The sequence below is a fragment of the Gallinula chloropus genome (assembly GCF_964237585.1).
Source record: "Gallinula chloropus genome assembly, chromosome: 26".
NCBI lineage: Eukaryota > Metazoa > Chordata > Aves > Gruiformes > Rallidae > Gallinula > Gallinula chloropus.
In genome coordinates this window covers 5294949-5310109 of record NC_140111.1, presented here as the reverse complement: position 1 = coordinate 5310109, position 15161 = coordinate 5294949, and the positions used below count along the sequence as shown (strand labels likewise).

At 58.6% G+C, this 15161-nt stretch overlaps 3 protein-coding genes across 3 annotated transcripts; 2 read left to right on the top strand and 1 right to left on the bottom strand.

Annotated features, from left to right (window-relative positions):
• Positions 1-126: 126 nt before the first annotated feature.
• Positions 127-6890, top strand: BECN1 (beclin 1). The gene is made up of 11 exons (XM_084275477.1): positions 127-380; positions 484-551; positions 677-735; positions 1547-1637; positions 2847-2983; positions 3280-3474; positions 4281-4427; positions 4844-4993; positions 5075-5135; positions 5549-5691; positions 6310-6890. Exons 1-11 carry the CDS (start codon positions 254-256, stop codon positions 6476-6478), a joined length of 1347 nt encoding a protein of 448 aa, XP_084131603.1. The 5' UTR covers positions 127-253; the 3' UTR covers positions 6479-6890.
• Positions 6891-7610: 720 nt separating this feature from the next.
• On the bottom strand, positions 7611-12203 carry CNTD1 (cyclin N-terminal domain containing 1; the record flags this gene model as incomplete). Its single annotated transcript, XM_084275424.1, has 7 exons — positions 7611-7772; positions 8898-8994; positions 9364-9508; positions 10276-10438; positions 11408-11573; positions 11855-11930; positions 12032-12203. The coding sequence occupies 7 exons, from the start codon at positions 12201-12203 to the stop codon at positions 7611-7613; spliced, it is 981 nt and encodes a 326-aa protein (XP_084131550.1).
• A 1453-nt stretch (positions 12204-13656) lies between these two features.
• On the top strand, positions 13657-14906 carry COA3 (cytochrome c oxidase assembly factor 3). The gene is made up of 2 exons (XM_084275616.1): positions 13657-13885; positions 14516-14906. Exons 1-2 carry the CDS (start codon positions 13672-13674, stop codon positions 14626-14628), a joined length of 327 nt encoding a protein of 108 aa, XP_084131742.1. The 5' UTR covers positions 13657-13671; the 3' UTR covers positions 14629-14906.
• Positions 14907-15161: the final 255 nt, after the last annotated feature.

The window sequence follows — 15161 nt, the reverse complement described above, 5'->3', positions numbered from 1 at the left end:
TGACCCTCCCCTCCTCCCTCCCCCCTCCCTCTCCGAGCGCACGCGCACGCCGGGTCCTGGCCGCTCACGCGTCCCCAGCGAGAAGTAAAACGGCCGCCGGCGCCTCTTCCCTTTCCCTCCCGCCTATTGATCTCTACGGCCCTGCCAGGACCTTGCCCCCTCCCCCCCACACCTCCACCCTCTCCCGCCCGCCGCGTGCGTCACGTCCGTCGCGCGGCGATGGCGGGGCGGGCGCGGGGCTGAGCGGGCGGCGATGGAGGGAGGCCGGCCGGCCGCCTGCACCACGCAGGTCAGCTTCGTGTGCCAGCGCTGCAGCCAGCCGCTCAAGCTCGACACCTCCTTCAAGATCCTCGACCGCCTCACCATCCAGGAGCTCACCGGTACCGGCGGGGCGGGGCCGGGGGGAGCCGGGGAGGGAGGGAGATGGAGTGGGGGGGGGTGTGGGGGGGTGTCCGGGCCTGGGTGACGCCGCCTCTCCCGTAGCCCCGCTGCTGACCGCCGCCCCTGCCCGGCCCGGGGATGCGCACGAAGAGGAGAGCGCTACGGCGGAGGTAGGGAGGGGCTGGGCGTGGAGGGGGTGGGATGCCCGCAGCCTCCCTACCCCCCTCTGTCCCTTCACCCCGCTGTCCCGTCCCCGTCGCCCCCCCCCCCGTGACGGTGTCCGCTCGGCCCGCAGGAAGCTTTCGCGGAGAACCGGCAGGATGGCGTGTCCAGGAGGTTCATCCCGCCGGCCAGGTAAGCTGCGGTGCTCCTGCCTTCCTGCCCGACCACCCTCACTCCTTCTCGGACTGGCCCTGGGTGGCGGCAGCCTGAGCCGGCGCTGAGCTCCTGCCTGGGAGCCCCCACCCCCCATTTTGCGGCGACCCCCGGGGTCCCGGTCCCGTGTCCCCCCCCCCCCCTTTGCCGCGACCCCCCGGGGGCTCAGCCCTCCCCACACACTTTTGCCGCCACCCATCGGGGGCTCAGCCCCCCCCCCCTCCTCTTTTGCCGTGACCCCCGGGGGCCCAGGCCCTACCCCCTTTCCCGTGACCCCCTGGCACCCCCTGCTTTGCCGTTGACCCCCCGGGGGCTCAGCCCCCCACCCAGCTTTGCTGCGATCCCCAGGGGCTCAGCCCCCCCCCCCCTCTTTGCTGTGACCCCCTGGCACCCCCCGCTTTGCCACAACCCCCCAAGGGCCCGACCCCCCCACCCCCCGCCTTGCCGTGACCTCCAGGGGCCCGGCCCCCCTCCCCTTTTGCTGTGACCCCCCCCGGGGGCCCGGCCCTCCTCCCCTCACTGCGACCCCCGGGGGCCTGGCTCCCCCTCCCATCGCAGCGACCCCCGGGGGCCTGGGGCCCCCCCTTTGCCGTGACCCCCCGGGGGCTCAGCCCCCCCAACCCCATTTTGCCGTGACCCCTGGGGACCCGGCCCCACCCCCTTCCCCGAGACCCTCCCGTGTGTCGTACCCCTGCCTCAAGCCCCGGCTTAGCCTCAGGCTTAAGCTCAGCGCTAGGCCTGGCTCCCCCCGAGCCGGGCGCTCAGCTCTCCCGTCACCTTCTCTCCCAAGGATGATGTCCACAGAAAGCGCCAACAGCTTCACGCTGATCGGGGAGGCCTCGGATGGCGGCACCATGGAGAACCTGAGCCGCAGGCTCAAGGCAAGCTGGACCTCAGCGGGTGAACTTGGCTGCGCCTCGCGGAGGGGCGGCTGTTCCCAGGCCGAGCTGCGGCTCCCGTAGCGCCCTTCTCCTGCTCCTCGTGTCTGGGAGTAGCTTGGTAAAGCCAGCTGGGGTTTTAAGTCAAGGTTGGGGCTTTGAGCTTTTGCCTCTGCGGGTTGGAGAAGCAGCAGGAAACCCAGCGTGAGCCCAGTCATGAGTGGTGACCCCCCATTGCTCAGTGCTGGGTCCAGTTCTGTTCCGCATCTTCATCGGTGACCTGGATGAAGGGATGGACTGTTCCCTCAGTAAGTGTTGACCTGCCTGAGGGTAGGGAGGCTCTTCAGAGGGATCTGAACAGGCTGGATCGATGGGCTGAGCCCAACGGGATGAGGTGTAACAAGGCCAAGGGCAGAGTGCTGCACATGGGACACAACAACCCCCTGCAGCGCTACAGGCTGGGGGAGACTGGCTGGAGAGCTGTCAGGCAGAGAAGGACCTGGGGGTGTTGGGTGGCTGCAGGCTGAGTATGAGCCAGCAGTGTGCCCAGGTGGCCAGGAAGGCCAAGGGCATCCTGGCTTGTGTCAGAAATAGTGTGGCCAGTAGGGCTGGGGAGGGGATTGTGCCCCTGGACTGGGCACTGGGGAGGCTGCACCTCGAGTGCTGGGTCCAGTTCTGGGCTCCTCAGCATCAGAAGGACATTGAGGTCCTGGAGCGAGTCCAGAGAAGGGCAACCAGGCTGGGGAAGGGGCTGGAGGGCAAATCCTCTGAGGAGCAGCTGAGGGAGCTGGGGGTGTTGAGCCTGGAGAAGAGGAGGCTGAGGGGAGACCTTCTCCCCACCTCCCCTGCCCTGCCAGGAGGGTGCAGAGAGGTGGGGGATGGTCTCTTCAGCCAGGGGACAGGAGATGGGACAAGGGGCAATGGGCTCAAGCTGCCCCAGGGCAGGGTCAGAGCAGATGGGAGGGAAAAGTTCTTCCCTGGCAGAGTTGTGGGGCTGTGGAACAGGCTGCCCAGGGAGGGGCTGAGCCACCGTCCCTGGGGGTGTTTAACAGAGGGGAGATGAGGTGCTCAGGGGTATGGAGTAGTAGAGGACAGGAATGGTTGGACTTGATGATCTTAAAGGTCTTTTCCAACCTTGTGATTCTGTGAGCCCATCTCCTGAAGAGCAGCTGCTGGTGCCCTCACTGAACTAACCGCGAGCTCTGCCCGCAGGTCACCGGCGACCTCTTCGACATAATGTCTGGTCAGACGGACGTGGATCACCCGCTGTGTGAGGAGTGCACGGACACGCTGCTGGACCAGCTGGACACGCAGCTCAACATCACGGAGAACGAGTGCCAGAACTACAAGTGAGTGAGGAACCCTCAGCTCACGCCGAGCTGCGGCGGCTGGTGGACAGAGAACGGCCTCGCCGCGGCTCTCCGGCGTCGGCCCCCAGGCGCTGGGGTTTCTTCAGCGGAGAGACCTGGGGCACACAGCTTCTCTGGGGAGGTCTGGGAGCCCAGTGGGATGGAGGTGGAGAGCTCTGGTTTAACAAGGGGCACACGTGGGCCTGGAGTCCTTGTTGGCAGCTCTGCTTCTGCGTGTAGGCTGGTGGGGGGCTTGTGGGGATCCCCGTGGTGGTGATCTTGTTGCTCTGCTTTAGGAGGTGTCTGGAGATCCTGGAACAAATGAATGAGGATGATAAGGAGAAGCTGCAAACAGAACTGAAGGAACTGGCGCTGGAAGAAGAGCAGCTGATTCAGGAGCTGGAGGATGTTGAGAAAAACCGCAAGGTTGTGACTGAAGACCTGGAGAGAGTCAGGGCTGAGGCAGAGCGGCTGGAGCAGGAAGAAGCTCAGTGAGTGAACTACAGCTGCAATTCATGGCAGGGATTGTGGGTGACAGGCAAATGAGATTCTGGTGTGGAGAAACCTGTAAATAATGTCCTAATGGGAGTGGCTCATTCTTTGCAAAACTGAACTTGGCCAGACTAAAAGTATCTGGGATCACAGAATCATGAGGGTTGGAAAATACCTGAGATCATCCAGTCCAACCATCCCCCTACCATCTACAGCACTCACTAACCCCTGTCCCTCAGCACCTCATCCAACCTTCCCTTGAGCACCCTGAGGGACGGTGACCCCACCACCTCCCTGGGCAGCCCGTTCCAACGCCCAACTGCTCTTTGGGAGAAGAAATGTCTCCTCATTTCTAACCTGAACCTCCCCTGGCACAACCTGCAGCCATTCCCTCTCCTCCTGCTGCTGGGTATCTGTGAGAAGAGGCTGAGCCCCAGCTCCCCACAACCTCGTTCCAGGGAGCTGGAGAGAGCAAGGAGGTCTCCCCTGAGCCTCCTCTTCTCCAGGCTGAACCCCCAGGTCCCTCAGCCACTCCTTGTAACGTTTGCTCTCCAGCCCCTTCCCCAGCAATGTTGCCCTTCCCTGGACACACTCCAGGACCTCAATGTCTTTCCTGGAGTGAGGGGCCCAAACCTGAACCCAGTATTCAAGGTGCAGCCTCACCATAGCTGAGCATGGTGGGGATGATCCCCTCCCTGGCCCTGCTGGGCACGCTGTTCCTGACACAAGCCGTGGGCATTCTGCAAGCAGCCGCTTCGCGGTGGAGGCCTGCACTTAGCGCTGCTCCTCCTGCTGTTACTCCAAGGTATCAGAAGGAATACTGTGAGTTCAAGAGGCAACAGCTGGAGCTGGACGACGAGCTGAAAAGCGTGGACAACCAAATGCGCTACGCCCAGATGCAGCTGGATAAACTCAAGAAAACCAACGTGTTCAACGCCACCTTTCACATCTGGTAACGCCGACGCCGGAACCGGTGACATAGCGCTGTCTGAGTACCACTGCACCCAGCAGGGACGGTGCTGGGCAAGTCACAGTTGCCCACAGCAAAGGCACTGGTCATGGCTCCCAACGGTGCCAGCTGAGGGGGGTGTTGCTGCACTGTGTGGGTCTCTGAGTCAAGTCTGAAACGGCTCTTCCACTGGTACCATTAATGAACTGGGACTTGCCCAGCCCCTCCCTGCCAAACCCAGTGTTGGGCTTGGCAGAGCTGGTTGCTCAAGGGTTTGGTTGGGGGGTTTTAAGCCCTCAAACCCTCCTGCTCAGTCAGCCCCGTGTGTCCTGTACTGGTTAGGGGGTGGCCCTTGTTTGCTCAGCGTGCCCAAAGCTGTTCCTGCCCCAGTGTGCTTATTTATAACCCTCTTATCGCAGGCACAGCGGGCAGTTCGGCACAATAAATAACTTCAGGCTTGGCCGTCTCCCCAGTGTTCCTGTGGAATGGAATGAGATCAACGCTGCCTGGGGGCAGACAGTGCTGCTGCTCCACGCCCTTGCCAACAAGATGGGCCTGAAGTTCCAGAGGTAGATGCAGTACAGCATGTGTTTGGCTTACAGCATGGGTAAAGACAGGCTCATCTGCCTGTGCCTTGTGTCTCCTTCCAGATACCGTCTTGTGCCGTATGGCAACCACTCGTACCTGGAGTCCCTCACAGACAAATCCAAGGTAAGAGTTCCCATGGGAATCAGAGGACGTTGACCTGGAGTGGAGCAGGGCCCCAGTCCCACTGGGGGATGCAGGAGATAAACACTCTGTGGGGTTAAAGTGCTGCCCTGATGTTACCACGCTGGGAAATCTGGCTCCACATCCTCTGTCGAGCCCCTCGTTCTGCTGCCCCTTAGCACACTGACTCTTGAGCTACACGCCGCAGCCAGCCAGAGGAAGGTGGCATGATTTGGGGTGACTGGAGGGGATCAGGAGCCCAAGCCTGCAGGCAGTAGGCACTCAGCACCACACAACTCAGGCTTGTTGAGAGCCACGATCCATTTCTAGGCATCCTCTGACCCACTTGAGCCTCACTTGAGACTCGAGTGCCTGAAACGGAGCGCTGGGGGTGCCTGAAACGACCCTTCTTGCAGGAGCTGCCCTTGTACTGTTCTGGAGGCCTGAGGTTCTTCTGGGACAACAAGTTTGACCACGCCATGGTGGCTTTCCTGGACTGTGTGCAGCAGTTCAAGGAGGAAGTGGAGAAAGGGGAGACTCGGTTTTGTTTGCCTTACAGGTGAGTGCTGCTCCCTAACGTGGCAGAGTAGCTCCTCGCCTGCCGTCCCGCGTAGCACCCACCTCTGGGCCAGTCTTGCTGCTTCAGTCCTGTCTCAAGCATCATCCACTGTCCTTTGTAACGTGCAGGGTGACCACGCTTGCTCTGTTTAAATGAAAATCAAAGCTTGTTCCTCAAGTGCAGACTTGAGCCTTGAGGGCTTTCCTTTCAAAGCAAAGTATTCCCACGCAGAGTAACACCAACGTCACCTTTAAACTCTGTTGCTTGACATTGTGTTGAGATTTACAATGGCAGGACAAGGGGGATGGAGTGAAGCTAAAGGAGGGAAGGTTTAAATTGGGTATTAGGGGGAAGTTTTTTCCAGAGAGAGTGGTGAGGGGCTGGAACAGGTTGCCCAGAGAGGGGGTGGGTGCCCCATCCCTGGGGGTGTTCAAGGCCAGGTTGGCTGGGGCCCTGGGCACCCTTGTGTAGCTCCAGGCCTGGAGGTTGGTGTCCCTGCCTGTGGCAGGGGGTTGGAGCTCTGTGATCCTTGGGGTCCCTTCCAGCCCAGCCCATTTTATGATTCTATGATTTAGAAGCTTCCAAAAGCAGCGCCCTAACAGAGCTTTGTGCTTGCAGGATGGACGTGGAGAAAGGAAAGATCGAAGACACGGGCGGCAGCGGCGGCTCTTACTCTATTAAAACACAGTTTAACTCTGAGGAGCAATGGACAAAAGCACTGAAGTTCATGTTAACTAACCTGAAGTGGGGTCTTGCCTGGGTCTCATCCCAATTCTACAACAAGTGACCACGGAAAGGACGTGTCCCGGCAGCTGCGAGCGTCTGCGTCTTCGTGGCAGAAAGTCAAATTAGGATGTCGCTTCATATTAACCAGTACAAGATGTTTACAATACCAAAAATCCACAAGACACTTTATTTAGAACACCATTATTACAAGTAGTGTATAGAAAAGCAATATCTCAAGTTCCATCGTTGAGCTGAAGAGAAGTGAAAACCCAGCTCTGGAGGAGATGCTGAACTGGGGGGTGTAGATAGGTGGAGCAGTTGCTGTTGAACTTGGAAACACCAGGGAGTTTGGTAAGGCTGTTAGAGCTTAGCCCAGAGGTCAGGGTAAGCATAATGTTATGGAAGAACTGGTGGAAGCTCTGCTTGGTCATTAAGAGTAATTACAGTTTGAAATAAAAGATTTTTCTAAGCCATGTCAGCATTTCTTTGGTAGTGTTTGAAATGCCACTAGTTAGGACAGGATGAACTGTCTGTGGTACTGGCTGCAGCCTGGCCTGGCACAGGGATGCACTGAGTAAACAGTAAAGTTCTACTCTGGGAGCGCTTCCAGGTAGGGTACAGCCCAGCCCAGCACAGCCACTGCTGTGTGTTGTCACCTGCTGTCACAACAATCCCATTGTTTGCCAAACTGAGGGGATCCTGCCCTTCCTGCAGCACCGTGGAGGCAGCTGGGTACAAACAAACAGGCTCTGAGGGTGAGCAAAGAGAGAAGAACACAGCAAGGAGCAGCTTGGGGTGTTTAATGGGGTTTTTAAAGGCAGGGAGCTGAAAGTACAGCCCCAGTCATAGTGACCAGGCACGTGAGCTGCTCTGAGCAGGTGCTGATCACTGAGCAGGACACCACACACCTTGCTGCCTTTGCCAACCACGAGTTTTATTCAAAGGACACTGGACATCCCTGATTGGGAAGGTGTAGTAGCTCTTACCGTGCAGTCTGCGGTGCTGGAGGGAGTATCTGTCACTCCTGCTCTCCCGTGTGCCTCCGCTCGCTGCCTGAAGGGGCGAGCGTTCTAACAGCAGGTGACAGCGTCGCAGAGCACCTGGCAACAAACCCCACAACGAAGCCAAACGCGTTAGGTGCCCCCGTGTGGTACCACACAGGACCGACCGGTACCCGCAGCGTGCAGTTCGCTCTAGGGAAGGGGCAGGATTCTGTCCCCAGGAGCGCTGGGTCCCCTGTTCCTGGGGCGCTGCTCTGGAGTGGAAGTGCCAACGATGCCTTTCAGCACTGCGTAGGAAAACTCGAAGATGCTCTGAGAAGTAATGCCAGTGATGGAGTTTAAATGCTCCACAACCTGAAAATAAGTAACCAGAATACTGACAGTGCCTGAGAGACATTAATTTACAGACTTCTTAACCCCCCCAAATCTAATGAGAATGCCAGTGCTCCCTGGGCACGTGCTCCTGGGTCCTTGGCACAAGCTGAAGCCCCTCAGGCTGGGTTTTTGTTTGTTTTGGTGTTTGGTTTTGTGGGGGTTTTAAGATTTATTTAACTGCTTCTACTAAGAAGAAAAATGAGGAAGCTGCTATTTGTAATGGGCTGCTTGCTGGAGTGTTTGGAAGCAGTTTGGGCAGGATACCTGAGTGTTTGGCTCGAGTACAGGGAAGCTATCCCACTGGGACAGCTCCACCTGTCAGTCCAGCTCTCTTCCTGCCGTGCTTAAACCTAACAGAATGACAGAATCTCTGGGCTGGAGAAGGTCTTTGAGATCCTCAAGTCCAACCATTCCATCCTGTGCTAAACCAGATCCCTGAGCACCTCATCTCCCCATCTGTTAAACACCCCCAGGGAAGGTGACTCAGCCCCTCCCTGGGCAGCCTGTTCCAGGCCCTGACAACTCTTTCAGGGAAGAACTTTTCCCACCCATCTGCTCTGACCCTGCCCTGGGGCAGCTTGAGCCCATTGCCCCTTGTCCCATCTCCTGTCCCCTGGCTGAAGAGACCATCCCCCACCTCTCTGCACCCTCCTGGCAGGGCAGGGGAGGTGGGGAGAAGGTCTCCCCTCAGCCTCCTCTTCTCCAGGCTGAACACCCCCAGCTCCCTCAGCTGCTCCTCAGAGGATTTGCCCTCCAGCCCCTTCCCCAGCCTGGTTGCCCTTCTCTGGACTCGCTCCAGGACCTCAATGTCCTTCTGATGCTGAGGAGCCCAGAACTGGACCCAGCACTCGAGGTGCAGCCTCCCCAGTGCCCAGTCCAGGGGCACAATCCCCTCCCCAGCCCTACTGGCCACACTATTTCTGACACAAGCCAGGATGCCCTTGGCCTTCCTGGCCACCTGGGCACACTGCTGGCTCATACTCAGCCTGCAGCCACTCAACACCCCCAGGTCCTTCTCTGCCTGACAGCTCTCCAGCCAGTCTCCCCCAAAACACCAACCCCCACAGCTTTCCCCAGAGAGCTCGTGTTTAGAAGTGACTGTACCTCCTTCCAGTGCCCAGGGTTTAGGACAAACACGCTTGTGCTGATGATTCCAACAGCCAGGAGCATGAAATCTTCCTTTACTGTCAAGAACTTTGCTCTGTGGAGGTAAAAAAGCATCTCCTGGTGTAAAGTGATGCTGGTTTCACAGCACTGACTTGCATAATCCCTACACAGGCACCCAGCCCAAGCACAGCCTGATGCTCCTAACTAAGTGACGGTGCTCAAGTGGAATTTTTACAACCAGGGTAAACACTTCCCTTGCTCACCCCTAAAACAAACATGAAGCACACTGCTCTGAACTGGTCTGTTAAGACAATAAATGCTGACAGCCCCACACATCATTTCTCTGTTAAAATCCATGCCCAAAACAATGGCATAATGGGAATTATGCTGCTGCTTCTTTAGGAGGGTTCAGAGCTTTAACTCCAACTAGGTATTTTAAGCAATGGTCATGTAAGCTACTTACACTTGCAGTCTGCTTGGGGTGGAATTTTCGATGGCAATCTTCAGCAGAGTGTCATAGATGGTGTCTCTTGTAAGGTAGGAGAAGTCTAGTAGCTGTGTACACATCTGGTGCAATGGCTTTGTAGGGAGCAAGCAGCCATTATGTCCTAGTGCAGAGATCATACAGAGTCAGGCATATGCTTTAATATCACAAAACTGTCTCAGCTGGAAGGGACCTTCAGAGCATCAGTTCCAACCATCACCCCAACCTGCCACCCACCACTAAGCCGTGTCCCTCAGCACCACATCCAACTGGCTTTTAAATCCCTCCAGGGATGGAGACTCCACCACCTCCCTGGGCAGTTCCAAGGCCTGGCAGCCCTCTCTGGGAAGAAGGGTTTCCCAACATCCAATCTAACCCTCCCCTGGCACAACTTGGCACCGTTTCCTCTTGTCCTGTCACTTGTCACTAGGGAGAACAGGTCAGCCCTCACCTCTCCATAACCTCTCTGGGTCATTAAACTCAACTAAGGAAGAATTGTTAGTTACTGTAAACAAGAGATGCAGATCTCTGGTGACAATTACCCTTGGCTTCCCAATGCCACAGGCCTCCTCATGCCATAGGCTGTCTCAGTCTCATGGGTTCTCAAACCTGGGTGAGGAATGTGGTGTGTCACTGCAGGAAGTGTGGCCTTGCACTAGGAGCTGGGGGCTTTAAACTCTTAATTTTCCCTGGCTAAGGCACGACTGGCTGTCCAACAGCATTTGGCAGATTCTACTGAGGAAAACAGTCTCACCCAAAAAGTAAAGCCCTGGACAATCTGAAAAGCATCATGTGCTTTCACCATATGCACAGGTTCTAGTTCAGATCAGCAACAGCTCTATTACACACTTTAGAAAATGCTTTCCTGTTCTCTCCTATCACTCCTCTCACCTAAAACCTCCAGAAGCAATTCCACATAAGCCAAGGGAGTTGACAGGTTGATCTGGAATTGCAGGGTTTTTAGAACAGCCAGCTCAGACTCCAGCAGATCCTGTTTCGTGTAGGAGTATTTTAGGGACTGCAGAAACCTTAAAGCTGTGTCACTGTTAACTATCTGAAAAGGGGGAGAAAACAGAGGCAAATTATCTTCTAGGCAATAAAACACTTGCTAAGAACAAAGTATTTCCTGGCTTTACTCCTCCCACTCAATGTGAGCTGAGCTGCTGTAGCAGTGATCCTGCCTGCCAACCCAACTCCTGTACACTGGCAGGAGAAATCCAGCTCAGACCTTCTCTTCTTCCCCATGGGTGTCCTCTTCTCTGCAAACCTTCAGAGCCCTCTCCAGCCACGTAACATTCACAGAATCACAGGGGTTGGAAGGGACCTCCAGAGCTCATCAGGTCCAACCCCCTGCCAAAGCAGCTCCCTAGGACAGGTCACACAGGTCAGTGTCCAGATGGGGCTGGAATCTCTCCAGAGAAGGAGACTCCACACCCCCTGGGCAGCCTGTCCCAGGGCTCCCTCACCCTCACTGGGGAAAAGTTCTTCCCCATGTTGCTGTGGAACTCCCTGTGCTCCAACTTGAGCCTATTGCCCCTTGTCCTGTCCCCACAGACACTGAAAAGGGGCTGCCCATTTCCCCCTGCATCCCATCCTTCAGATATTGATAAACATTCATAAGGTCCCCCCTTAGTCTTCTTCTCTCCAGGCTGAACAGCCCCAGCTCACTCAGCCTTTCCTCACAGGGGAGATGCTCCAGGCCCTTCAGCATCTCCGTAGCCTCCTCTGGACTCTCTCCAGGAGAGCTTAGGGAGCCCAGAACTGAACACAAAACACACACGGAGCTTTCCCACTGCCTGTAACTTTTTCCCCCCAGTACAGTAATTTCCTGACAAACTGTTACTCAAGTGACGGTTCGTCTGCCCTAAACACAAGAGCTTTAGGTCTGCACTTCACTAACGTTAGTTTCATTATCACTATTGTCTTTAAGAGGGAAAATGTACTTTTTAAAGAGAGATTAGCACACCACACAGTTTACTACACTGCTGCAAAAAGGCTGTAGGGAAGGGTTTAGCTGGCTTACATTATAGTGCAAGGAAAGCTTGCTCGCAAGCTGCACGCACGACACGAGCCGCAGGACGAACGTGTCGTAGATCTGCTGTCTCAGGGAGCTCCAGCTGCTGCCTCGTCCTTGCTCAGCCTTCTCTTTGGAGGACTTGTGCATTTCTTCTAATTGCCTGATCAGAAACCTGCAAAACCCACAAGTGGTCAGTGAAACAATTCTCTTCTGCTGGGAAAAAAGGAAGGAAAGCGCTTCTGCATGTGCTCAGAGTATAGAGAGAGCTGTTGATTGGAGTAAATTTGAGGAAATTTGAGGAAAACTCAACTAATTCTAGTTAACTGAAAGAGGCAAAGCTCCAGACACACAAGAAAAGGCCACACGTTGTTTGAATGGGTGGTGTGGGGCACACAGAGCATCACCACAGGAGAGAAATGAGAAGCACACAGAGCACTCAGCCTATTTTATTACCTTTCGAGTAACTCCACCGCTTGGTACCGCGCTGGCTGGTCCAGGCGCCACTTTTCAGACAAGAGGAATACAAATTCTGCAAAGAAAGCGCCAGAGCCGTTCACTGCAGCGCCCTGGAGCTCGTTAGCAGCAGCTCACCCGTGCCAGGAGCTGGCTGCAGCTGAGAGAGAGTCTCACCCACGATCTGCGTCTCCTTGAAGAGCCCAGCGTGGCCCGAGAGCTGGCGCAGGTACCGCTCGTTCTCTGTGGCCAAGCGGATCAGCGTGTCCTCGATAATCTCAGGCGCCACCTCACCGAAGGCCGGGCCCGAGTCCCGGTACCGGGACGCCGCTCGCGCGTGGGACCCCATTTAGCAGTTCAGCTCGGGGCCTTAACGGCAATGATGACGTCAGCCCCGGAGGGAAAGAGCCGTGAGCGCCCGCAGCGCGGCCATGCTGGGCCGCGGCGCTCAAGGGGCACAGCTGGGCAGCTGCAACGCCGCGGTGACGAGGCTTTTGCCCAGTGGGACCCCTCCTGGTGGGGTCTCTTCTGTCACCCACCTACACACCCACACGTGGCTGGCTGACCTGATGGCTTAGTGTCTGGCTGACTGTCTAGCTGATTGGCCAACTGACTGGCCGACTGACTGGCCGACTGACTGACTGGCCGGCTGACTGACTGGCTGGCTGACTGACTGGCCAACTGACTGACTGGCCAACTGACTGACTGGCTGGCTGACTGGCCAACTGACTGAGCAACTGACTGGCCGACAGGCCGACTGACTGGCTGGCTAACTGACTGACTGGCCAACTGACTGGCCGGCTGGCTAACTGACTGACTGGCCAACTGACTGGCTGACTGGCCAACTGACTGGCCGGCTGGCCAACTGACTGGCCGGATGGCTAACTGACTGACTGGCCAACTGACTGACTGGCCAACTGGCTGGCTGACTGGCCAACTGACTGGCCAACTGACTGGCTGACTGGCCAACTGACTGACTGGCCAACTGACTGACTGACTGACTGACTGGCTGGCTGACTGGCCAACTGACTGACTGACTGGCCAACTGACCGACTGGCCAACTGACCGACTGGCCAACTGACTGACTGGCTGGCTGACTGGCCAACTGACTGAGCAACTGACTGGCCGACAGGCCGACTGACTGGCTGGCTAACTGACTGACTGGCCAACTGACTGGCTGACTGGCCAACTGACTGGCCGGCTGGCCAACTGACTGACTGGCCAACTGACTGACTGGCCAACTGGCTGGCTGGCTGACTGGCCAACTGACTGAGCAACTGACTGGCCAACAGGCCGACTGACTGACTGGCCAACTGACTGACTGACTGACTGGCCGGCTGACTGACTGGCCGGCTGACTGACTGGCCGGCTGACTGACTGGCTGGCTGGCTGGCTGACTGGCTGACTGATTGACAGGCCAGCTGACTGAATGGCCAACTGACTAACTAGCTAACTGACTGACTGACTGACCAATTGACTGTCAGGCCGGCTGACTTACTGACCGACAGACTGGCCAGCTGACCGCCAACCGACCAACAGACTGACGGACGGACGGACAGAGCGATCGAGCGACCGACCGACCGACCCCCACCCGCCTCCGCCGCCGCCTCAGGCCCGAGCGCGTGCCGCCTCAGCGCCCTCCCGGTCACGGGACCCCGGCCCGCCAATCAGAGCGCGCCTCCTCGGCGGGGCAGCCTCGCGCCGGTTCCTCAGCCAACCGCTGGGCGTCCCGCTCCCGCCGCCCTCGCTTCTCCCGCGCGATTGGCCGGATTCCCCCGCCGGATGTGACGCGCTGCGCGGGAGCGGCCCCGGGGAAGATGGCGGCGTCACCACCACCGCCACAGGGGCCGGGCGGCGAGGCGGCCTTCGCTCAGCGCATCGACCCGGCGCGGGAGCCGGGGCTCAGCCCCGAGCAGCGCCTCCTCATGGCGCGGGTGGAGCACGCCCAGCGCCGCCGGGCTCTGCAGCGGCGGCTCCGCGGCCGCAACGGGCTGCTGGCGCTCGGCATCGGCGCCGTGACGCTGGGCATCTGTATCCTGCCGGGACGGGGCTGGGCGGGGGCCGGGGCTGGGCCGGGGGCGGGGCTGGGCCGGGGCTGGGCCGGGGGCGGGGTTGGGGTTGAGGGGGGACGGGCCTAGGAGGGGGCCGGGGCCGAAGGGGCCGGGGTCAGGGATAGGGATAGGGATAGGGATAGGGGCTGGGGCAGGGGCAGGGGTAGGGGTAGGGATAGGGGCAGGGGCAGGGGTAGGGGTAGGGGCAGGGATAGGGATAGCAATAGGGATAGGGATAGGGGCCGGGGGCAGGGGCAGGAGTAGGGGCAGGGGCAGGGGTAGGGATAGGGGCAGGGGCAGGGGTAGGGGCAGGGGTAGCGATAGGGATAGGGATAGGGATAGGGATAGGGGCAGTGGCAGGGGCAGGGACAGGGGTAGGGGCAGGGGTAGGGATAGGGATAGGGATAGGGATAGGGATAGGGATAGGGATAGGGGTAGGGATAGGGGCCGGGGGCAGGGGCAGGGGTAGGGATAGGGGCAGGGATAGGGGCAGGGACAGGGACAGGGGTAGGGACAGGGATAGGGGGCAGGGATAGGGGTAGGGGCAGGGGCGGCTGCGGCTGTGGCTGCGCCGCGCCCGCGGTTTTCCTTAACACCCTCCCCGTCCCAGACGGCTACACCTTCTACTCGGTGTCGCAGGAGCAGTTCCTGGATGAGCTGGACCAGGAGGTAGAGGCGGCGCGGGCGCGGGCCCGGGAGCGCGCCGAGAGCGCGGCGAGCTGAGCACGGACGGCAGCGGCCTGGCCCGGCCCCAGTAAACGGCGGGAACGAGCTGCAGGGCGAGTCAGGACCACACGGGCGGCGCCTGGGGCAGCTGCAGCGCTCAGCGCGGCCCCGGGCAGCGCTCCGGAGCGGGGGGGGCTCCCCTGCAGGCAGGGCTTCCTCCCCTGCGGGCAGCCACCTTCCTCCCGGAGCCCCAGCAGGGTCTTTGCCCGGGGCCATTCTCCTGGGAAGGGCAGGGGTGCCCTGGTGCCCAGCACTTTCCCCAATAAACACTCTGCACCGAGGCTGTGTCAGTGCTTGTTGCTAAAGCAGCTGGTGGTCAGAGGCCAGCTCAGGCTCTTGCTGGCTGCTCAGATCCCTGCCAGGACGGGGCAGTGTTCTGCCTTGTTCTTCATCTTATCATCTCTTGTCAAGAGCTGACAGCAAGGCCCATGGCCACAAGTCCCCTGGACAGACACAGGCACACCCCATCTGTATTTAATTTGTATTTATGAAAACACTTTCCAGACATTGGTTTGTAACAAAGCTCACCC